The sequence below is a fragment of the Rhynchophorus ferrugineus genome, unplaced genomic scaffold (genome assembly GCF_030347505.1).
Source record: "Rhynchophorus ferrugineus isolate W39M unplaced genomic scaffold, kcgeb_rfMv2 rfM1, whole genome shotgun sequence".
Lineage (NCBI taxonomy): Eukaryota > Metazoa > Arthropoda > Insecta > Coleoptera > Curculionidae > Rhynchophorus > Rhynchophorus ferrugineus.
Window position 1 is genome coordinate 21,409,703 of NW_027472580.1, and position 24,092 is coordinate 21,433,794.

General features: G+C 30.7%; 2 protein-coding genes across 3 annotated transcripts; one reads left to right on the forward strand and one right to left on the reverse strand.

The window, feature by feature from the left end:
• Positions 1–2,665: 2,665 nt before the first annotated feature.
• Positions 2,666–24,092, reverse strand: LOC143206168 (sodium-independent sulfate anion transporter). Of its 2 annotated transcripts, none has more exons than XM_076419015.1 (10): positions 23,848–24,092; positions 22,314–22,496; positions 17,298–17,507; positions 15,741–15,961; positions 6,895–7,072; positions 6,670–6,834; positions 5,736–5,885; positions 5,525–5,677; positions 4,326–4,633; positions 2,666–2,908 (listed from the first exon to the last, which is right to left on the reverse strand). In XM_076419015.1, exons 1-10 carry the CDS (start codon positions 23,942–23,944, stop codon positions 2,750–2,752), a joined length of 1,824 nt encoding a protein of 607 aa, XP_076275130.1. In that variant the 5' UTR covers positions 23,945–24,092; the 3' UTR covers positions 2,666–2,749. The 2 variants fall into 2 exon arrangements, with proteins under 2 accessions (XP_076275130.1, XP_076275131.1); XM_076419016.1 differs by lacking the exon at positions 23,848–24,092 and adding an exon at positions 22,617–23,022.
• mRpL12 (mitochondrial ribosomal protein L12) lies at positions 23,079–23,842 on the forward strand. Its single transcript, XM_076419050.1, has 2 exons — positions 23,079–23,220; positions 23,279–23,842. The coding sequence occupies exons 1-2, from the start codon at positions 23,156–23,158 to the stop codon at positions 23,769–23,771; spliced, it is 558 nt and encodes a 185-aa protein (XP_076275165.1). The 5' UTR covers positions 23,079–23,155; the 3' UTR covers positions 23,772–23,842.

Sequence of the window (24,092 nt, forward strand, 5' to 3'; positions counted from 1 at the left end):
TTTATCAGCTGCGTTGGCTTCAATCATATTTTTATTTATTTAAAGCGAACTAAGCTTCAATGTTTCTTATTTATGGTTTCAATGAACTGTGAATTTGATGAGGTATGCTCACATAAAGGATATCGAGTCACTATCAGTCGATTTTTTGTACGTCTACATTTGTACTCCATACTTTCGCATGGTCAACTATGCCAAAAATATAATGAATTTGGTATAGAATTGAATTCAATTTGCAAAATGTCCTCATATGTCTGTATGCTTTTTTGACAATATTCACACATCGATGATTTATCCATTACTGCCTACTATTTATAATCAAGATATGAATAGTATAAAAATAAATAAATTATATTATAAATAACTAAATTCTTAACCTTTTAAAAGAGATCTCGCATAAGTGTCACGATTAACCCTAAAATGGTCGCTGTACGTTAGATTCTAGCCCTCTATAGCTTGTAAATGGCAACGTCGCAAAATCAGACGGAAAATACCGAACTTTATCGAATGCCAACTATGATTCTCAAACATTAGCTTCTACTGCATTAGTACAGATGACAGTTGTGTGAACTTAGCGACAAAAGGAAATATAACAAGCCCTTAAAACTCTTTCCAAGTGACCATTTCCTGATGCTTATTAGACATTGTTTGCCATTAGACAAATTGATGTACTTGTTAGTAGATTAATCAAAATATTTATCTGCGAGCGGATGAGATGATATTGTTAGAAAATAGATGTAGTTAACATCAGTCTATGCTGAAATGGTATGAAAAAAGCTATGCGTGAATGTTTGTAATGTAACATCGGTCAAATCTCCCTCAGGTTTCTTGTCCACGGTACGAATCTGAATGGTCCAATTATCAATAACTCTGACACTCTGTCAATAACAAATATTGAAATATGGTTAAAATGAAGTAAGATTTTGTTTTTGAAAACTTGCTTGATTTCCCTTGCCTGTTGATTGTCTCTCTATCTTAACTATGAATTTAAAAAAGTAAAACTAAACCAAAACGGTAATGCTAATTTATAATTAGCTCAGCATACTGAATGATAAATAAGCTGTTTTGAATATCCGAGATTACTGGTGTGGTTTATTTCTTTTCATTACAGTTTTTTTCTATATACATTTAAAATTATTAAAAATGTATTATTAAGAGACAGTAGGCTCGTTCGACCTATTAACAATATTTAAGTATTTCTTTATTATACACCTGTGTAGTTTACCTTGTGTCCATTGATAGTAAATATCAATGTTGGCTGTTTTATCTTAAGTCAGGTTAATATTTTGTAATGTCAATTTAGTTGCATGTCAACGACATTAATTCAAAACAGTTTTTTACTTTTTAAAAATAGTGATATTCAGATGGAATGTGAAATTTTGTAAGATTGGAATGGATATGAAGAAAGCAAGCTATTTATTAATAATTGTAAATATTTGTCAAATATATTTCAGTAATATATTAAATTTTAATATAATAGAAACTATAGTAGATATAAAAAAATATACTGGTGAGGAGTTTCCTACATTAATGAAATAGCTACAGTATAAATTTTTATAAAACAATAATTATGAAATAAATTTATTTTTGAAACTTATTGCCGTAATAATAGTTAACTAGTTATAGTAGGCTGATTTAACTCATTAATTAAGTCTCAGATATAACCAAGTACAACATATTTATTCAATAGTGATATATTCATTCCAACCTTCCTATAACTTTTCAGATCCTTTTCTATAGAATGACTTTGTTTTGGTCACCCCTCTATAGTTTTCATCGATTGCTGATGATTTTTTGTTCGGGGTGTGTAGAACATCCATTTACCAGTAAGTGTAACATTGGCATCAGTCAATGGTTCCAAAGTAACATGTTGCCTGCTATTCGATATCATATTACGTGTATAATAAAGTGATTCAACGCAATATTCCACTAGAACCTATAACTATTATAGTATAAAATGTTAGTGTTAAGTACTTTGAACGAGTGTGTAATCTAATATACTTGCCAGAAAGGTAAACATGCGTAATGAGAGTGAAGTAGGTATATACTTTAGAATTAGATCATTTACATAGCTAGTTACTTACTGAAGTGATTTTCAATATACTATGTCTATAAGTTTATTATAAGAAATACTTATTGCCCACTCAGAAGAAACACAGAAAGAAACACAACCAAAGACAATGGTAAAATATTATGTTAAAGATATAAAATCATGGTAACGCTTGGTCAGAATAGTTTTAGAAGCTTTCAATTGAAGTTGAGTTGATGATGAGACTCAATATTATGCAGTTGTGGTCAACACACTTTTGGTCATAGACAATAGACATGAGAGATATAATTTATCATACATGTGTTGTGTAAGATCATTTAACATGTCCGTATCATCCAGTTTAAAAGTGCATACATATTCTATAATCTCACTGTATCTTTAATTCCTACCAGTAATGATAAGAATGTTGATAAAACATGTATCTTATTGCATATTGTATGCAGTTCAATAAAACTATAATTTCACAATCTAAGTTAATAAATAATGAACGTACACAATTAACACGAAAATAAGTTATAAATAGAGAGGTATGAAATGGAGATACTATACATGATTTGATTTCATGAGTTACATAATCGTAACCACTGTAAATTTTCACCTAACAATAATGAACAACCATTTAAAAAAATGAAAATTATTTATTAAAATATGTATACAGTAATCGATATATTTAAGGTCCTGAGATATGTTGCTTAATACATTTCATAGATCGTTAACAATATCCTCCAATTCTCCACTATGAAAATTGTTTGTTAACTTTTTACTATCTCCTATGCAAATTTGTTTTACGGAATCCTTGAAGTTCCATAAAACTAATATTTGATTTCTGACTTTTAGATTATCGTGTAAATCTAGTAGATTCTGAAAAAAAAATAAAGATAAAGATTAGTAATCACTTTGTTTGGAGGGATTTTGCTTACTATATGTAATTTTTTTCTTATACAGTAACTGATAACACTCGCACGCAATAAGTTTATGTGGCTTCCCACACGGCATAAACTTTTGATAGTTTTTTCATAAAAAAATGAAGAAAACATTCCGCAATTGTTCTATTAACTTCTCTGATTCATCTGATTTAGTTGCATCAAACTTATATAACTTGTTTATCCTTTACATTAGAAAAAGATTCAAGGATATGATTTTTTATTGACAGGAAGGTCTTAAAAGCTGTTTCAGAAATCTAACTCAACCGTTGAAAACAATTGTAACTTAATTGTGACCAAGAAGAATTACTTAGAGGGTGTGAAGTCATTAATTCTTTTGTTTTCTGTTATCACTAGTTCAGTCAAAAAGTGAAATAGAATTCGTACTTGCAGCAAAAATTCAGTGTTAGAAGAAAGACTGATATATGTTTTTAGCGTTAACTCTCAAGAAAATTAGAGCGTTTATTACTTAATTTTTTATAGAATTCGACAAAACGTCCAAAATGCATGCCTGCAAGTACAGATAACATAAAATGGTTTCGCAGCGTGTGTCGCACAGTGCATTGAAAATAAAATAGGAATTCAGGAAAAAAAAGCACTAAATATTAGATAAAATAGGAAATTAAAAAAACAACACAAAAATGCAAGGTAGGCGAGGTATAGATAGTAAAGTATAAAAAACACAATTAAATCTACTAATGAAAGATCATAGAGTCTGAAATGTTTTATATAATTTGTGCCGTTCACCTAGCGAGATAATTGATACTTATTGCTTGATACTCAGACCACAACAGGAACTTGTGAAGCTAGACAACTTGTAAAATACGTCAGAGGAGGAGTTTCCTGTCTTTAGAGATATTACGAAAAATATTAAAAAATAGATAAGAAGATTGATAATATGAGAATATTAAAATGACAAAAAAAATAAAGACAACAGAAATATTGAAGAAAGCAGAACGGGGATAATGGATCATTATGAGAAGATCTATATAAATAAATTAGAGAGATTAGGAAATTACTGAAACCTTATATAATAAAATATAAATGAGTAGGAATACTTGTAGATACGAAGTTGATCATAAAATGAAAATAAAGACGGCTAGAAATGAAGGAAAATAGAGCAAATAAGAACATATAAAATACAAGACAGCAAGGAAGTAGGACCCAACGAAATAGAAAAAGAAAACAAGATAGGAAAGGATGAAGTAAGGAAGAGAGTCAAAGGTAGGAAGTCGTGGAGGAAACTATGTCAATAATTAGTCATTTTTAAAAATAAATGCATTTGAATATACAGACAATCGTGCTATCTCTTCAATATATTCTTAAATTAATTTAATACTAATTCTTCGGCTTACTTTAGCTCCTGTGGAATCTGTAGTCCTTATGTACTGTCCATCAATGGCGACAATGGATTTTTCTTCAGAACATTCCGTCAAAAGTTTTTCTCTGAAAAACTCGGCTGACGTGAAATAAAGACCCACTTTTGGTCGAATCAAATATACAACACGATCTAGTATCACCAATCTTTCCATGTATAACTTTGGTCTTGCACTATCATATAAAATATAAACCATACTTGCTCCAATTCCAATTAAAATACCGTATTCTAAACTGATAAACAATGAACATAAAACGGTCAAAAAGTAAGGTATCAAGTCTAGTCCTGAAACAATCATTACTTAAACATTTTTCGGACAAAAATGTATTATTTTCAAATGTATGTAAAGAGTATCCGGAATTTTGAGGCTCTCGTTATTATTTCCATAGTCTACAAATCCTTCAGATTTCTTATTGTAGCCAAAATCAAAATTAAGTTGCCTTAAACTAATATAAGGTATTTCAGAGTACAAATTTCAATTGAGTTCAAAATTTTAGTCAAAATATTCAGATGTTAATCAAAAGTTATGGGTTTTTCTTGTTCAACTCTTGAAAATTTTATGATTCTGTTGATGCTAGAGTTTTATTTCTGATTGGCAGTCTACCATCAGATGATCAAGATTGCATCAAAGTTACTGATCATTTCAATGCTCTTTATTATCGTCAAAGTATCAAAACAATTTTTATTTATTGTATAATTTAAACTTTTAATAATTAAAATTGTTTGAATTTATTTTGATTTTGTTTTCCCTCAAATTATTTTGTTTTAATGACACAGTCTCTAATTTATTTGCACGATCTATATGTAATAATAATAAAATATTCTTAAATAATGCTGCAATATTAAAGTGACTTAAACTATAAAGAAATACATCTATAATATACCATTTAGGTGATTATATTTGTAACATATATTTGTAAGTTTATAATTGTGAACTGGAGTAATTTTTTTTCGGGAAAAAGTTATACAAATTATTTCAATGTATAATTATATTAAATCAATTATAAATTGACATTAATTAATTACATATAATTAATTTATAAAAGCGACAGAATATACCTAGTAATTAATGGTTTCATACGAGGTCTTCGAATAGCATTACCAACTTAGGGGAAAAGGTTATTCAAATGATATAGTAAAATTCCAGACACTTCTTACATTGAAAATACAACTTACGTTTGGTTTTCCACATGACCCCGATGGCGTGAAATTCGCACAAATAATACATAGATACCATTACGACAGCGGCTAGAGTGGCTTTAGGTATATACTGAAATACACCTGTCAAGACAGCCAAAGACACCAACAACATCAATGATGTAATCAAACCTAAGATAGAGATAAATATTACAAAGTCAGTTCATTAGATACATCTATCCAGCATCACCTCCAACGGTTGTCCTAACTCCTGAAGCATTGTTCACAGCTGTTCTAGTAAAAGACCCTGTGATGGGCATGGAATGTATGAGGGAACCAGCCATATTACCGATTCCTAAAGCCAACAACTCTTGAGTGGCATCTATGGTTTTACCTTTAGCTGTAATACAACAAAAAAATGTTTAATTCTTATAGTACTGGGTTATTTAGATGGCAAAAGGCGCTCAAATTTAGACTGGAGATAGTAATATTGAAGTTATATATCGATTAATATGAATTGACCTTATTCAACAACTCCTTACTGGTATGGAACAAACTGAATTCCGATATTAGATGAGACTAATCTTTGAAATTCTTGATGTATAATTAAACAGAACTGTCACTCTTCATGGGAATCACCAGTTGTAAATGTATCGTGAAGTTTGGTAGAGATCCATATTTATTAAAAAACAACTGGTACTGCCATAACAGTCAGTAACGATAGGTTGATGGCACCTAATTATTTGTGGTTTAAACTTGAATTTATTGATATCACTAAATTTAGGACTCTAAAATTTGTATAGAACATTTTATTATTTAAACGTGTTTTATATTCTTTACATTCACTTGTTTAAGAGACCAAATTAACTTAATGTCATTAATCAAGATTGTCATGATATCGTGGGATTTCACATATGTGGAAAAAAATCTTTAAAAATAGTCATTTCGGCTAGTTCAAATAAAATACTAAGAAATGAATTGGGTATGTTTCAAAAACGTATCTAACAATTTACCAGGTGGCCAATCATTGAATCTATAGGTAAGTTGAGTGAACAATTATTTTTGACTAAACTGCTGATGGATCTAAAAACCAAAATGATGTTTTAGGTAAAATGGAAAACTTGTTTGACCTTAAAGTAATTTTAAACATAAAAAGCGTATCATATTATCAAAAATGAACTTACAGAATGCTTTCACAATGGCAATGTGTTCGAGAAATGCTACCATAGGACAGAAAGCTACAAGAGAGCCATATTCCGATACCATGTCCGTAAAGCTGAAGTAGGTCCCATTCCATGTTGTGCTAAATGGCGGAAATGAAATTGGGGGAAAACCCTCTTGTACGGGTCCTGCAATTTAGCAAATTAATCATTAATTAATGGATTAATGAAGCCCTGTTTAATCCTCACCCGTTAACAAAAACGGAGTGGCATTGTAGTGTTTTTCAGCTACGTAAGCGATCGATGTTCCTGCTATAACCGCTAAAGCATTGCTGCCCAAGGAAAAATACATAATAACAATAGCCGAAATGTTCCTTCCTGATGACCATTCCGGGTTGGTCTTGAGTGAACCATATTTGCGTATGTACTGAAAAAGAAGCTACGCTGTACAAGTGGTACAATAAAAAAACAAAGCAATACATAAGTACTTTCAAATACCCTTACAGTAAAGGAATTAATGATAAAATTTGCCTGTACACAAAATACTTAAGTAGGACTTGATATAAGTACCTATACAATAAGAACAATTATTTTTTTGACTGGTTAAATATCAGTGCAATTTATCAAGTAGTGTTATTAATGACACGATTAGTGTTTTTCGATAAAGGCAGGTCGATATTGACAAACAAGATATCAACAAGATAGAAAATTGACTGACACAAATCGAATTTTATCGACTGATTCAGTTACATGTTCCAACGAATCGACAACATCCGGTCTCTTTTTAACTAGGGTAAAAACAGAAGGAAAAATTCGCCCTGCAAAAACTACATTTGGCAGTATATTCGACGTCGTTTATAACGTGCACTGGTTGTTTTACTGGAAGGACTGTATTGTCTACGTCCATATTATTCAATTTGGACTGGAAGAAAAGAAATGAGTTGCCAGTACTTTGTAGTATTGGAGCTACTGTACACAGCAAGGAATTGACAGTCTGAAATTCTTTCATATACTTTCATGGACTGCTGCGATGTTTTCGGTTGATTGTATCTTTAGCATCGTCAGCATAGCTGGTTGATTGTTTAACAAGGGTGTAGTTTCGAATTTAGTCGTTAAATTTTTAATAGTTTTATGTTAACTGGTATAAAATTTATTATGTTACTACTTATTATTATAAAATAATAAATAAGGTGTGCAAGTAGGATTTGAAGGGTTATAAAGAGATACTAATGTTTTGTAATTGCATCAGATTATCTTTTGTATTCAATTTAAAACATCTCTTAAAATAGTATAGTTCTTCCAATAAATCAGTCGATGCAAGTGATAGATGACGTCGAATATACTATCCAATGCAGTTTGTAAAAATGTATAATTTTTTTAAAACTGAGTGGGGATTTTCTTCTCATTTTATTTTAGTTAAAAGGAGATATAATATTGCCTGATGCGTCGGAATATGTAACCGAATCAGTATATAACATTATATTTGCGCTTGCCACTGTTGCCAAACGTCTATAAAATTCTTCAAAACATTAGTGATAATAATTAGAGATCAGATATCTGACGTTATTTTGATGACGTGCATTTGCTGTTTTATTGTATAGACTATGTACGTCATTTCACTGCACTGGATCGATTACCATGTAAAGCGTATGGTAAAATAATGCGAATATTATTAAAGTTTAGAGTTTAAAACGTTACTGGACAAGAATAGTTTGCTGATACTTTACGAGTATAAAATAAGGAAAATTGAGTTTCGTATGAATTCAAGTCAAGACACGTTAAATGTCATTTTTTGCGTCCGATCTTCTGATCCAACAGTAATATTGAAATTTTTTTAAAAAAAGTTCTTGACACTTATTTTAAAGCCTTATTGTTTTTTCAGTTCTTAATTTTGAAAAGCCTATTAAAAATAACGATATTTTTCTCGTCTTTATGTATCAATATTTTTGTTATTTGTTAGTTTTCAAAAAATATCGATATTTTTCAGGCTATTGTTAAAAGACGCGGCACAGACATCCCTAGCACTATCAATATGTTATAAGACATAATATGTTAAAAAAGTTGTCAAGAAAACGTTGAAAGTGTTTTAATGGAACGACATGGTCAAGTTATTCGAAATATTATATGAATTTCATGAATATTTTATTGAAATTCGAAATATTAATACAAGAACATTCTATCACACCTTAGTTTAACCCAAAAACACCCCACACTTTATACGCTGCATACTTCAGAGTTAAAATATGCCTATCTAAAAATAAAGAACTGATAACCTGTATCCACACAGCAGCACATTACTTTAGAGAAAGTTATCTATAAGTAGCAGACTGTTGGATTGCATCGAACAAAAATTTTATCAAATATATTGTACCGATTTAAGTATATTTGAGTGTTATATTGTAACACTTATAATTTATGAGTCGATTTAATTATAAAAAAATATTGTGAGGCGAAGTTCAATTAAAAGGCATAATTCATGAAGTATTTAAGGAAACACATATTTAAGATATATGTGTTAATTCAAATTTACATTATCAATATAAATAAAAATGTATGTCCGAAAAATATATACGCGTATAACTTCTTAGCCAACTTTGGCAATATTTTTTTTATTGTGTTCGTTATTGTCAGGTCAAAGTTTATACAAAACGAAAACATAAAAATACGCTTACGAAAAAGTTTTTACATTTAAATATCATACGAAGACAGTGACACGGAATTGACAAAACATTGTCAGATTGACACTTTTTTATAAATTTGTTTTTGAATATGAAGATACTTCAATTAACATAAATTAATATATAAACGGATCGTACCTAATACCCAATATTCCTAATATTCTATATATATATATATATATATATATATATATATATATATATATATATATATATATATATATATATATATATATATATATATATATATATATATATATATATATATGCCTTTGGTAAAATGTTTGACCGTTTTAGTTTTACTGACACGAACTCATTGTTTTGTATCGTTGCAATTAACTCATAGGGATAAAAAATTTTAACAAAAAAATTGAACCGACTTCAAAAAATAAACAAGGAACTCACTAAAATGTAAAAAATAATCAAACTTAGATTTTTAACACAAAAAAACATTTTAGAATAAAATATGTACATAATAATCGTTGTAAAAACTAAATGAAAGTAAACAAAAACCTTATTTAACCTATTTATTACACGTATTTTATATTCTACTAAATACACACAATTTAGCTTAATACCTACCTAATAGTATTTATCTATTTACAATATTATTTTAACTACTACCAACTGATCACTTTGAAGCCGGTGCCGAGTAACAAATCAGATTTGTTTTATTCTGAATTTAATTTTAAGAACCCAAACAAACCCAAACAGTTATATTTATTTATATTTGTTTTGTTGGTAATTTAATTTTTTCTATATGTCACAAAATAATATTATTATTTTTGTATTTTCTTTGGGCTAAATATAATCAAGATCAGCTTGATCAGAGCTCTATCAGAGATTAAATATATGAAATGTATAAAAACAGTAAATAGTATTTCAATACAAACATAATTTAATACAATTATTTCAAAGGAAACTATTGGTCTGAAAAGTAATGAAGAGGTCTAATGGAGCTACCGGATATTGCTTTTAAAAGAATGCAATTTTTAAAAGTATATAATAAAATAAAGGAAGAATTATTATTTCAATGTATGTATTTAAATGAGGCATAGATATTTCAGAATGGGACCAATATACCCAATGGTCACTCATGGCAAGATGATTGGAAGGAATTGTGAACAAAGATTAGATAGATGGGAAATTAACAGCTTAGTTATTTACTTCAATGAAACTTTCTGAATATGATATGATTCGTGAATATGATATAGAGTGTAAAAGATTTATATGTAAAGTTATGTGTGTAATTGTTCATAATATACATTTGGTTAAAATATGCCAGGAAAGAAAGGAAAGTAACTGTTTTGCAGATATGGCAAATACATTAAGGAGAATGCAGTGATTAAATCTAGTTCTATCAAGGAAGATATATACAGGTATTAACGAAGGAGAAATACAGTGATGTCAAAATCTCTTTACGAGGAAACTTTGTACTGGAGGACACAAGAACTAAGCGTAAAAGGTCTAAGTCTACTATGCCTAAATATGGTCTCTAATGGAAGTAAAATATACAACTTGGATATATAATTGTCAATTAGGTGGATTAGATACAACTACAAACGCGCCTAGAACTCTAACTCACAGGTGGTATGGAAAAGAGTTCAATGTAAATATAATCACACAACCCTAACCTACAAACTATTACAACTGTGTACTTAATTATAGTTTTAAGTCCTTCGACAATATCTGCATTAGATTTACTATAATGTTAAAATAAATTTAATTAATTAAATTAATTAATAATTTAATTTTTTTCAGAAATTTAGATGACGTATGTACAAAATAACTTTGGATGGGCTATATATAACATTGACTCTATTTATTGGGTAGTCGTCTTGCATGTGCATTGATGCAAGTACAAAAGATCAATATTAAACCAATCATATCTAACGTAAGATGTAATAAAAAATGCACTATTTGTATTTAACAGATATTATAATATATACTCGTTATGCATAATAAACTTACTGAGATGACTCCATTCGTTATATTGACTAGGCATTATACCTTCAGATCATCATTTGTTATGATTGATATGATGACCTGGCGAATATGGAGAAATGTAAACTGTTAATGTTATCAACATTAATTTATTAAGTAAATGTCAAACTTCTTTATGATAGACGATTTAGCGATAAAATTTGCCTATACACAAAATACTTAAGTAGAACGAACTTGATGTAAGTACAAAAGTAATAAAAACAATTGTTTTTATGTGCTAAATATTAGTTCAATTACTCACTACATAATAAATGTACTAATGTATATACTTTATAGCTTGCATACTCAAACGATATAATTTAGACATCTAAAAATAAAGGACTGATAATATTTATTGCTACATAAGTGCACTTTACATTGTCTGCGAAAGTTATCTATAAGCAGTAGACTGTCGGATTCCATAGAGTCTCAAATTTGCTATAAAATGTTGCACTAATTCGGGGAACTGAAGTGTTTTTGTTATTTTGTATCATTTATGATATATTGATAGTGTCTAGTATATATGACACTGACACTGAAGTAAAAGGGTTAGGGCTTAGATCTTGGACTTATCACAAAAAAATGGTTAAAGGATAATTAAAGTCATTATTGGATGAGGATTAATCAGATACAAGAAGAATTTGGAGAACTCATTAAAACTATTATAAGTTAACTTTTCATATATCTGGAAGTTTTTAAAACTAACCAAAATTAAGTTAAACTACTTAAGCTAAAGTTAAGAGTAATACATTATAAAATGTAGGTTAGGTAATCTGTTTTAAATATAGTCGTTGGATTAACCAGCTTTGTTTTTACATTTAATTTAATTTTATGAAGTTTAATCTGACAGAAAATGTAAATGAAATTAACAAAATCTCTTAATATATAGCGCAATGTATTTTCCGCTTTTTTTTAGAACTCTTAAACAAAAAAAAACCTCTTTTAATCATATATCTTCTTAATGGATAATGGAGAGAGAATGCCTTCTTGATAATACCTCTTCATGTGATACTTTTATGTCATTACTTTCTTTCGAAAAGATATGACTCCAACAGTTCTACGATAGCAATTTGCTCATCCTGTAGATTAGATATTGCAGGGTATTATTTATTTTCTTCAAATACGTTTTATCAATCACTGTTACCCTATGTACTTGGGTGATTTTGAAATCCGTACTAAATTTAACAGCAGTTTCTCAAATGATATTGCAATTAGCAGCGAAATAGCAGCCTGTAAGACCCGATTTGTTCTGTTCTTTTGTCAGATTTTTAAACATAATTATCTGAGCTACCTTGGAACATTCCAGCATGTTTCTGTTAAATATATGACTTGTCTCGATACAAGAGCCAATATAGAAAGGAGGAAGAAAAGTTAGTAGAGGGCACTGTGACTTGTATCGAGTGGGTATAAATTACCAGGGATCAAAATAAAGTTTCTCTTTTGTTCCAAGGCCATAAGTGGTGTATTAATTCCGTCCCGTCCCGAATCATAAGTGATTCGTAAAAGTTTCAGTATAAAACAGCTTTTGAATATTTTGAATATATAATATAAAACTGTCTTTAATAACCCACTTGAAATATCATCAATTCCAGGAGTCTTTTTAGGATTGAGGTTGTTATCAATTTCTGTAGTAGATATCATTGGATAAATCAGATTAATAGGTATATCAGCTTGGTAAACAAGAGTTGTATACATAATACGTCAGCTAAATCTAGGTATTATGTGTATAAATTAATGTGTATAGTTTTCATCAAATATATGTTCTAAAAAAGAGTAGATATTTATTTTTGGAAATATTGCCCATTGTTTTCTATGACCTTGTGCCGTCTATATAATAAGTATAACTTGAAGGTTTTGGCACGATAAAAATGTCAACAAATTTACCATATTTTCAAGCCGTGCATCCAACTGATCAGAGCAAATGGTAGTAGGAGTTACTGAAGCAACGGGAGCTGCTCATTTCAACAGAGATATAAATTCATCAAACTTTCTTAAAATAGGTATAGATGAGCATAGGGCGTCTGACGATGACAGTTGTTAAGTTGTTGTGTCTGGACTACTGGATAATTAGTTCCTTTGCAAGAAAGAGTCTATGACTGATGTTATTTGATTGGTAACCTACAAACGCTTGTAGATTGCTATGGAACATCATTATTCTATGATAAGAAGCAGCATTGAAATGACTGTTTTCCATCTAATATTATTGAGTTATTCAGTGTACATAGATTGTTTTTCGTGATTCATGTGATTCTATTGTTGTTGGATTTGAAAAAATATGTTGTCTAATATTATAAAAGCACTTCTAGAAACTCATGATCATGCTGTCGATTTGTGATTTTGATACTAACGTCAAATTAATTCGACAAACCTATTTTAAATTCTCACAGGACTTTCAGAAAGCTCAGGAGTTGATGAATCAATTGTTTCCAGATGTTTGCAGGTGATTGGAAAGATCCGAAAGCAAAAACAGAAAGTGGCATAATTGGTAGAAAATAAGGAACCCAGTGAAAGTGTTACTACCGACGTCAATTAAACAAATTAAACGACGTATTGTTGCAAAAAAGACCAACGATGGCGAGTACCAGATGCAAAGCCATATTTTTCGATGACAACGCTCGATTATATGTTGCAATAATTTTAAATGATATGTAAAAGCTCTCATAGGTAATTCTACAGTATCCAGCGTATTGACCAGACATAGCGCCTTTTGAATACTGTTTTTTTAGATCGATACAGGATGTATTAGGTGGATATATCATACATATATTCTTCAATACTTATTATTTATTATTTATTATTATTTCTTATCAAAATGAAAATAGCATCAGAATACATGCATTTAATTTCCCAATACTATAATAACACAATTTTGTTGTTGTATTGTCAATTGGTGAAAAACATATAGATATTGATTTTATTTAAACAAATATTTATATTTTCATTTATATAGACCGTTGAGCTTAATCAAATAATAATATTGCTGTTTAATAAAATAATACTAAAAAACGAGTATGAAAACGATTTTCCAATGCATGTTACCGTTATCAAATAACAAATAAAATTGTTGAATAATCAAAATAAAATATGTAAAAAATATTATGCAAAATTAATTGGCAGATAAATTTATATTTCTGTTTTATATACATTTAAAAAAGAGTAAACAATATTTGGAACATTTGTCGACGACACAGTTATCATGGCAAAAGACATATCTCTGTCTAAGGCTGTAGAAAAAGTACAAGTAGCGGTCAACATGATCTATATATGGACAAGAGGCTACAAGAAATACAGCTTAATCGCTCCAAATCGGTCTATGTTAATTTTGCGTTGCAGCGAAATGATAAAAACCCAATTACATCACTTGACGGATGCCCGGTTCCTCAAGCAGAATCAACCAAATACTTCTTATATCTTGAATGAATATATCTTGATGGTAGATTAAGCTGGAAAAATTATGTTAGGCAAAAAGCAGAGCATATTAGATGCAAAGTCAAGCAACTGTGCTGGTTAGTCGGAAGATGCTCTCAACTTGACTTAAAATCAAAGATATTGATTTATATAGATATTGATACCCGAAGTGATCCAAGATTTTGCCTTAAAACATGAAATAAGGTTGCTCAATCACATCAACGTGGCTACTAGACAGACAGATAGACTAGACGAATACAGCTACTAGACAACACATAGGAAATCAGAGGATTGAAGCGTACTAAACAACATGAACTTGTTTACTTTATAAGTGTATTCTTAACTGTAGCTTAAGCAGATTAGATTTATTTGAATTTGAGAAATACATACTGATGTATTAATCTCGTACTCGCCTGGATTGTGTATTAATGTAAGTACAACAGAGTAGTAGTAATATATTAATTTGTAAATTAAGATGGTACTAAGCATATCTAATGTAAGATGTATTTAACTATAAAAATTAAAAAATAATGTGTTTTGGTACTGGTATTTGTCACTGACGTTCTATGTTTCAATTTCAAAAATGATATTTTATAAAAATTATGGAAAAATGTTAAGCATTAAATCATGGTAATTGCTTTTGTTCCCTACGTATCGTAAAAAGTTAGGTACCATTATGTCAGACATTGTTTTAATAAAGGGATTTTTTTTGCCTAAGAGACGTCCAGTTATTGCAATAACTTGATAAATAAAAGTAAAATACAGTGATCAAGAAAAGTTTGGGTTCAGTTGGACAACGATGTGACAAGATCATCTAATAAAATCTACTTGTGTACCTACTTTTACTATTCGAAAAAATCACCGAGTATTTCCTTTAAACAGTAAGAGTGATAAGGAGAGCATATTTTTTCAATGAAATGACATTAATATTCTGGATTTTTTATTGTCGTACTAGGCACACGATTTGAATACCAAGGTAATATTAAATAATTTAAAAACGAAAATGTTATATTACTGAGCACTTACCCTGAAAACAAAAAGGAAAGCAATAGACACGAACCCTAAGGTGGCATCCCATTTTCGGGTTTCACTAATATGCTCGATGACAGTTTTCCAAGCTTCGAGGAACTCATTTGCGGATCCCTTAATACCCAAAAGACCCTTGAGCTGGGAACACGCAATACTTAATGCGGCCGCAGTGGTAAAACCAGTTATCACCGGGTACGAAAAGAATTCGACTACAAATCCTAAAAAACGATTCGTTTGAATAGGTTTGTTCATTCTGAAAATATATAACAGGTCAATTCAAAAGACCCCGGCCTGACACATAGATGGCGCTACTAGAATTAAATCCATATGTTTTTTAGGTAGCCCTCAAAAGATGCGTGTATAAACTTGACAGCTGTCGGATCATTAGTTTAAGAATTATAGCACTTTGAGTGAAGCGACTTTTATTATTGTGAAAAAAATGGATAAAAAGGAATTTCGCGTGTTGATAAAATATTGCTTTTTGAAAGGAAAAAATACAGTTGAAGCAAAAACTTGGCTTGATGCCGAATTTTCGGATACTGCTCCAGGAAAATCAACCATCAAGAATTGGTATGCTAAGTCTAGACGTAGCGAAATGAGCACTGAAGACGATGAACGCAGTGGACTCCCAAAAGAGATTGTTACCGACGAAAACATTTTAAAAATCCACAAAATGATTTTGAATGACCGTAAATTGTAACTGAATGAAATAGCAGACACTCTAAAGATATCAACTGAACGTGTAAATCATATCATTCACAAATATTTGGGTATGAGAAAGCTCTGTGCAAAGTGGGTGCCGCGCGAGCTCACTTTTGACCAAAAACAACGACAAATTGATGATTCGGAGCAGTGTTTGAAGATGATCAAGCGTAATAAACCCAAGTTTTTGGGTCGATATGTGACAATGGATGAAACATGGCTCCATCATTTCACTCCGAAATCCAATTGACAATCCAGTCCACAATCCGAGTGGACTGTACACGATGAACTTGCAAACCGCGGGAAAACCCAACAGTCGGCTGTCAAGGTTATGGCGTCTGTATTTTGGGATGCGCATGGACTAATTTTCATTGACTACTTTGAAAAAGGAAAGACCATCAGTAGCGACTATTACATAGCGTTATTGGACCCTTTGAATGCCGAAATCTCCGAAAAATGGTCGCATTTGAAGAAAAAGAAAGTGCTGCTTCACCAAGACAATACACCATGTAAAAAATCCATGAATTGGACTTCGAATTGTTTCTTCATCCACCGTATTCTCCAAATCTGCCCCCAGTGACTATTTCCTGTTCTCAGATTTCAAAAGAATGCTCGCTGGGAAGAAATTTTCGACGGATGAAGAGGTGATCGACGAAACCGAGGCCTCTTTTGAAGTAAAGGACAAATCGTAGTACAAAAATGGTATCGAAAAGTTGGAGGGTCGCTATAGTCAGTGCATCACCCTTAAAGGGAATTATGTTGAGTAAAAAAAAACTAATTTTGCCAAAAAAATGTGTTTTACTATGGTAGGCTGGGGACTTTTCAATTGATCTGTCAATAAATTAATTCTACCTAAATGTAATACTCCTGCTAAAAATATCAACAGTCCGGTTAAAAATGATATTAGGGCTGCTGCATCTGGACCCATGGTTGCAACGCTCGGTTGAATGAATAGAGCCAATATCGCTGTGGGTCCCATATTGATATCTTTGCATGTACCAAATATTACGTACATACAGCCTCCCATAATACAACTATACATTCCATATTGGGTGGCTAGTCCTGCAATGAAAATGTGTATAAATTATGAAACCTGTAGAGTTTAAAACATTTTTATTTAATTAACTATAACGGAATACAGAGAATACTGCCGGTGCATTATTATTTTAATATAAACAAAACCCTTAATTGTAAACACTTCGCTCATCATATCTCACAGATATACTTCCGAAAATACGCCGTTTTTTCTTCGAACAGCCAGTGTCTCAGTTATATAGAGTGAGATTCTGCCTGAATGGCTACTTACTAGGTTAAAATATACGAACTGATTAATAGACACATAGAATGAGATTTAATAATCTCTAGAATAAGCTAGAATAGTCTTTAGAATCAGGTTTAGATTATAAGTTGTACAGCAGATCACTTACTGAAGTGATCCTATACTTATTGTCCACGAGCAGATTGTTGACTGCTGTATCAGAGGAAATTCACCATAAAATTCGGGTTAATAATCAACAATGACAAAAATATTATATTTATAATCAAATTGGTTTAATGATTTTATAAAAACAAATCGATATATTCAGTATTTATGAAAATAGGGATATATCCGAATTTTATTATTCTCAAGAGCAGAAAAAAGGAAAATGATTGGAAAACATATAATAAAATACTAAGCTGATGTTTATTAAACTGATATCGTTAAATTAAAATCCATTCCAACGATTATTTTTGCATTTGCATTTTTAATCTAACAGCTGGTTGAAATATGACCTTGATTTCTACGAGAATTTCATTTAATAAATCGGCCTCTTGATTTGAACTGTAAATATTTTATTTTACTATATATATACTTATATATCAACTTATAAATAAAACGTATTGATTGAAAAATAAATATGTTGAAATTATAAGCTTTGGAGATATACTCAGTAAAAATTGTACAGTATAATTCTTACTATTATTTATTACATTGTTATTATTATTTATTTTCAATACACCGATCTCTCTAATTTATTGAAATAATTTTTTGAGGTATTATGCTGCGTACAGTACGCGGGCAACGAAAGCCAACGGATGGGTCCGTTGGGATATTTTTAGTTCTGTTCGGACGGCTTGACGACGACCAACGAAGATTGGTTGGCGTTCGTTTGCAATCCGTAGAGTATCCCTAACATCAAAAGAAATAAATGGAATCAACGAATGCGTGTGGACGGTTTATACACTATAGTCGCCGCCGTCGTTGAAAAATACGGATTCACACCCAACGAACGTTTGCTCCTAACTACAAATGCAACAATGCGTACATAACGTTTCATCGGAGGCCAACGGACGTTCGGTATCCAACGCCGAATCTCATTCGTTGGTTTTCGTTGGCCCGGTCTGTACGCAGCATTAGAAGAACCCAAAAGTGCACAATGTGGAACTATGAGGTTGTCTAGAACTGGATTTTGAAACAATTGGCTATTTATAGCGGTGCTACTTTGATGAAAATGTATTTTTATTCTGTAAACTGGGTATTGTTTTTTGCATTACATTGGTCCAACGTACTACAATGGTAACCTTAATGTATTATTTCTTTAAAAAACTAATGTTAACGCTCGTTAGGTCGACCTCCGAACAATAACGTGCTTTGGAGTTGAAGTCCTTTGTTTTGATCCAGGATTATAGTAATAGAAATAGTCCCAATTCTTATTTATATTAATGAAACAAGGCATCAAATTATTTTAATCTTTTTTAAAATCGCACTCAAATGTGTTTTTGTTCCATTGTTAGCGCATATGAATGCCATATGTTTAATCGTTAATTATAAATATTTTTAAATTTCAACTTAAATTAAATTTTCTGATAAAACAAAATGATGTTCGCCTTATTGAGCAATCTGGTATGAAGAACTTTAGTTTCAAAATAAGTAGTGGTTACTCCACTATACATACATTTTGAGTTGAATGAATGAATATGAATACATGTTTTGTTACTTTAACACTATTCCTTTATTACTGTGCAAAAAAACTAATAGTACTTTTATGCGTACAGGTACTGTTTTCCTCAAATAAAGAATACGTAGCGACCTTGAGGCATGTGGAATTTTATATCTTAGAATGACGGTCTACAAAATACCCAGAAATATAATCCCAGATGTCGAACACGGGCGGGGTGCCGGCAGCACCAACTAGAACACGATAACGAATAGATGGCAATCTCGAGACGTTTATCTGGGAGATTATTGAAGGATACTTTCATTCATTCAGTCACTGACCATAATTCAATTAAGACGTGCTCCCATCGACTACGCAAACCTCGTCTTCAGGTAACACCTCTGCCTGTCCTTTTTTATTTATTTGTACAACGGTCACACCATGTAAATAATCACTGTTTCATTTCGTTTTACCTCCATTCACCGAGCCATATAACATACTCTAAAATACATAAGAGAAACAAGCCTGAAGTAATTATATAATGATGATCATATTATGGTATGTTTTCAAATCATGTAAAACATTAAAATGCACAAAAACTTAACGCCCGTTAAGATATAACATAATTATACATTTGGTTCAATAAAGGGGCTTATCATAGTATTTCGCATGACGGCACAGAAGCCACCTAAACTACCATACATAAACCACATAAAATCTACCACCATAAAGAATCCGAAGGAGAAGCATCAAAAACAATGCATAAGAAGATTCTCGTTATGACTTACAAGAAAGCGTACAGTCGGAATCCATTGTATTAATCGCTTTATAACACATATTCAAACGTAACTATTGTACAACATAGCTTACTACATATGGGTACCACTTGTGTAATTCAATCCGTAGTTAAACTATATCCGTCTATCCAATATTTATTGTTAGTTAACATCATTATATAACGGCGGAATATTCCGAATAACAAGACAAAAACGTTTTTTATCATTATCAAAATACATTATTAAAAAACTTTTAAAAAAGCCACGAATGACTCTTTGAAAAATTGTTGACACTTTGTAGATTAATGAAGATTTATGATCTAAATATTTCAAGCAGGTAAAAGCGCAAATCAATGCTCGCGTGACCCAGTAATTTTTATCTCTTGCGGTTGTCGGACCCTTTAAAGTGCCGATATCTACAAATCTGTAACACCTACAATCTGTATCAAATATTTTTATGAGATTTAATTGTAAACAGATTTAGTTGCCATGGTCGTGGTCGATAATATTATACGGATAATTAGATAAGTGTCATGAATACTGTTGGTTATTAGTATAATCGTTGATGGGATCATATAAATAATTTGTTGTGGACTTTAAATTATAAAGTTATCAAATAGGATAAAGTAATTCTTTTAAAATTATTAATGGAATTTTGGTACACAGTAAAGTTGTCCAAAGATCTCATAATATTTGACATCTGTCAACAACATAACCTCCAAATATCACCTTGAATATGTATCGTAACTTTGCGAAACTTTCACTTCTTTAATTTAGTGGAATCTTCAGTTGTCACATATTGATTTTTTTAAAAAGCACATGGAAATGCTGATTAGGTACCAACAACAATAGTGAATGAAAGTAATGGCTACATTTGAAGAATCTCAACCGTATTCGGTAAACTTCGGTAGTTTCCGGCTGATTATGCGACATTGCCATTTATAAGTAAGCGAGAGGTTGGGTCCAACGTATTACAACAGCCAATTTGGATTTGATCCTGGCGTTGGTAAGAGATCTATTTTGTAAGGTTAAGAAATGTTTATGGTTTATTTGTTTTTGTACTGTTCATATCTTGATTATAATTGGTAGAGCAGCAATGGATAAATAATCGATTGTGTATTATCAAATAAGCTATTATAACACTGTTATTCTAAAAATATATGAGAAAATTCCATCCAAGTGTATATCCATTAAATTTATATTTTAATTTTACAAATTTGGTTCAATTCCATACCAAATTCTTTATTTTTAAGCATTGTTGAGATCCAGCGAAAGTAAAAGTACCTATAAATATGATTCAATGTCCTTTATAATCATCATCATCCTCATCAGAATCACAGCTCGTAGACCATATAGTCAATCGAGAACATTAAAATCGAATAAGAAACATTGAAGTTTGGTTCGCTTGAAGATTGTTAAGGCTGGGGGTTTCAATTTTGGTAAAAATATTACTACATCTAAATTAGAGCGATTATGATCGATGAGTTTTTATATATTGATAAATAGATTATATTTGTTACTTTACATGTTGTTTTATTTTATCTTTTTCATTTTAAAATTAAATATGTTTATAAAAGGTTAAATAACATAGATATACCATATAAGCTTAAAATAATAGACAGTAAAGTTAGTTAAATTTGAACTCGAGTTTCAAGTGACATTTTAGGTTAATTTGTGAATTTCAGAATATATATTGTACTTTTTAAGAATACAAATAATTTGCAACAACTGTGTTTATGTATTCATAAATGATTACATATTGTTTTATTTTCTCTTTTTTTCTTTTCAAAATTATTTTAAAATGAAAGATGTTCATAAAAGGTCCTTCATATTAAATTTTTTATATTACAGGGGACGAAAAATATATAAACACATTTTAACTTAGGGCTGAACAGACATATTAGGTTCTATACTATTAGGTTAACTTGTGAATTCGAGATAATTTTTTTATATATAATATTCTTAAAATATACGTATAATTTTCAACAATTGGCAACGTTACAAACTCACACCCTTGTGCGCATGCGGGGATTCTCCGGAACTAGACTCTTGTGTGAATGTCTCTGTTATATTTCTATTTTAACAACACCAAGAATTCAATCAACATATATTGAATATTAACATAATGAATTAAAATAATTTAATAGCAAATCTTGTAATCAAAACAAACGTACCTGCGACTATTGCATATGCAATTCCTTGAGGTATTTCGGTTAGACTAACTGTAAAACCAGCCAGGAGATCTTGCATGAAGAACGAAAGAGTGTACGTAGGCAACCATTGGATGATGGGCAATTTCCTTTTGACGATATCCATGGTTCCAAGTTTGATAATAGACCTGGGAGGTCTCTCGGCATCTGAACAATTTAAATAACAATTACCTTAATATATTTCAAAACCTTATCTCAAACAATATCTTATCTAAATCACTACCATCTATAAAAATTTAATATAAGGGAGTTGTTTTTTACACTTACTTGATTTAATCTCTTTCAATTCAATCGGAGGCGACATGTCGTTTTGTTTTGCAGCTCTAAGCTAACACAACACAAAACGCTTCGGATGACAAAAATTTTAATGCATTGTTGAGGTAATTAAAAATTGACAAAATTGTTTCTTTCAGTATTATATTTCCTAACCAAGTTCTCGTAGCCGGCGTGATGTTGTTTAACATTATTAACATAATCGCTTCTTGATTCAAAATTATTACGTAAAGTTCACAGTCGGTCACTACACAAGATAATGAATGCTTTCAATAATCCGATTATCAACATAAAGATTGTACCTTTACATCATATTTTTTAACATGCTATGATTAGAATTTTAACATGTTAGTTTATTTATGAATGGTATTGATTAAATTAGAATTAAATAGAAAACAATCCTTCAAATATAGGCAACTATATAAAAGCATCGAAAAATTCAAGGTTTGACATAACCATCACGTTTTATAACCTTAAAAATAGATCATTTGTTTTAACGATTGTAGTTAGGTATATTTTCAGATTTAGTTAAAATGCAAAGTGCAACTAGAATTATTTTCCGGTCGACATTAAGGCAATGGCGAGGTTTACATAAAGGGTAAACATATTTAAGTCAACTGTAGTTTAAATCTGAAGTCTCACTTCATATATTTTAGAGTTCAGTCATGTCAGTCGGTCGAAGCCCAAACAGCGTCAGTCGAAAATCTTACGATTCCACCTCCAAGTAACGTAGACAAGCCGGTTTCGCCAAAAATTGATAAATTAGCTACAGAAATTTCCCAACTTAATTTAATAGAAGTCTCTGAACTCAGCAGTGTTCTTAAGAAGAGATTGAACCTACCTGATGCCCCCGCGTTCCCTATGGGTGGTTTTGTAGCTGCTGGTCCAGCCAAATCAGAAGATGATGAAGACGCTGCGCCAAAAAAAGTGAAAACAATCTTTACCGTAAAATTAATGAAGTTCGATGAGAAACAGAAAGTAGCTTTAATTAAAGAAATCAAGAATTTGATGGAAGGAATGAACTTAGTACAGGCCAAGAAGTTTGTAGAGAGTGCTCCAGCAATAGTAAAAGCTGATGTTCCTAAAGACGATGCAGATAAACTGAAAGAAGCCATAGAAAATGTAGGTGGTACTGTTGAAATTGAATAGATGTATGTATAAGTTAAGTGTTGTAGCTAATAAATTGTCTTTCTTAATGATAAATAAAAAATACCAACTGACTTACTGTTTTCATTGTTATTTTGTATTAGTGGAGTTGATGGTGTTATATTTTCAGCCCTAGTAGTAAGGGTTTCTTCTGAGCTAACCTCAATGTTATCCATTCTGATTCATCAATTGCATATACAAATTTGCGATGCAGCAATATTTATAATCTGAGTGATTGGATGATCATTTCATCCAACATCCTTTGTTTTTAAAACGTAAAATGTAACCTAAAAATTAGTATTAAAAGACGCGTTAGAAATGAAA

Coding starts and splice junctions, on each gene's coding strand:
- mRpL12 (XM_076419050.1), top strand. CDS start 23,156: ATGCAAAGTGCAACTAGAATTATTTTCCGGTCGACATTAAGGCAATGG. Junction 23,221..23,278: donor TGGCGAGGTTTACATAAAGG/GTAAACATATTT, acceptor CATATATTTTAG/AGTTCAGTCATGTCAGTCGG.
- LOC143206168 (XM_076419015.1), bottom strand. CDS start 23,944: ATGGATAACATTGAGGTTAGCTCAGAAGAAACCCTTACTACTAGGGCT. Junction 7,073..15,740: donor CTTTCCTTTTTGTTTTCAGG/GTAAGTGCTCAG, acceptor CTTCTTTTTCAG/TACATACGCAAATATGGTTC. Junction 5,886..6,669: donor TGCCATTGTGAAAGCATTCT/GTAAGTTCATTT, acceptor GTTGTATTACAG/CTAAAGGTAAAACCATAGAT.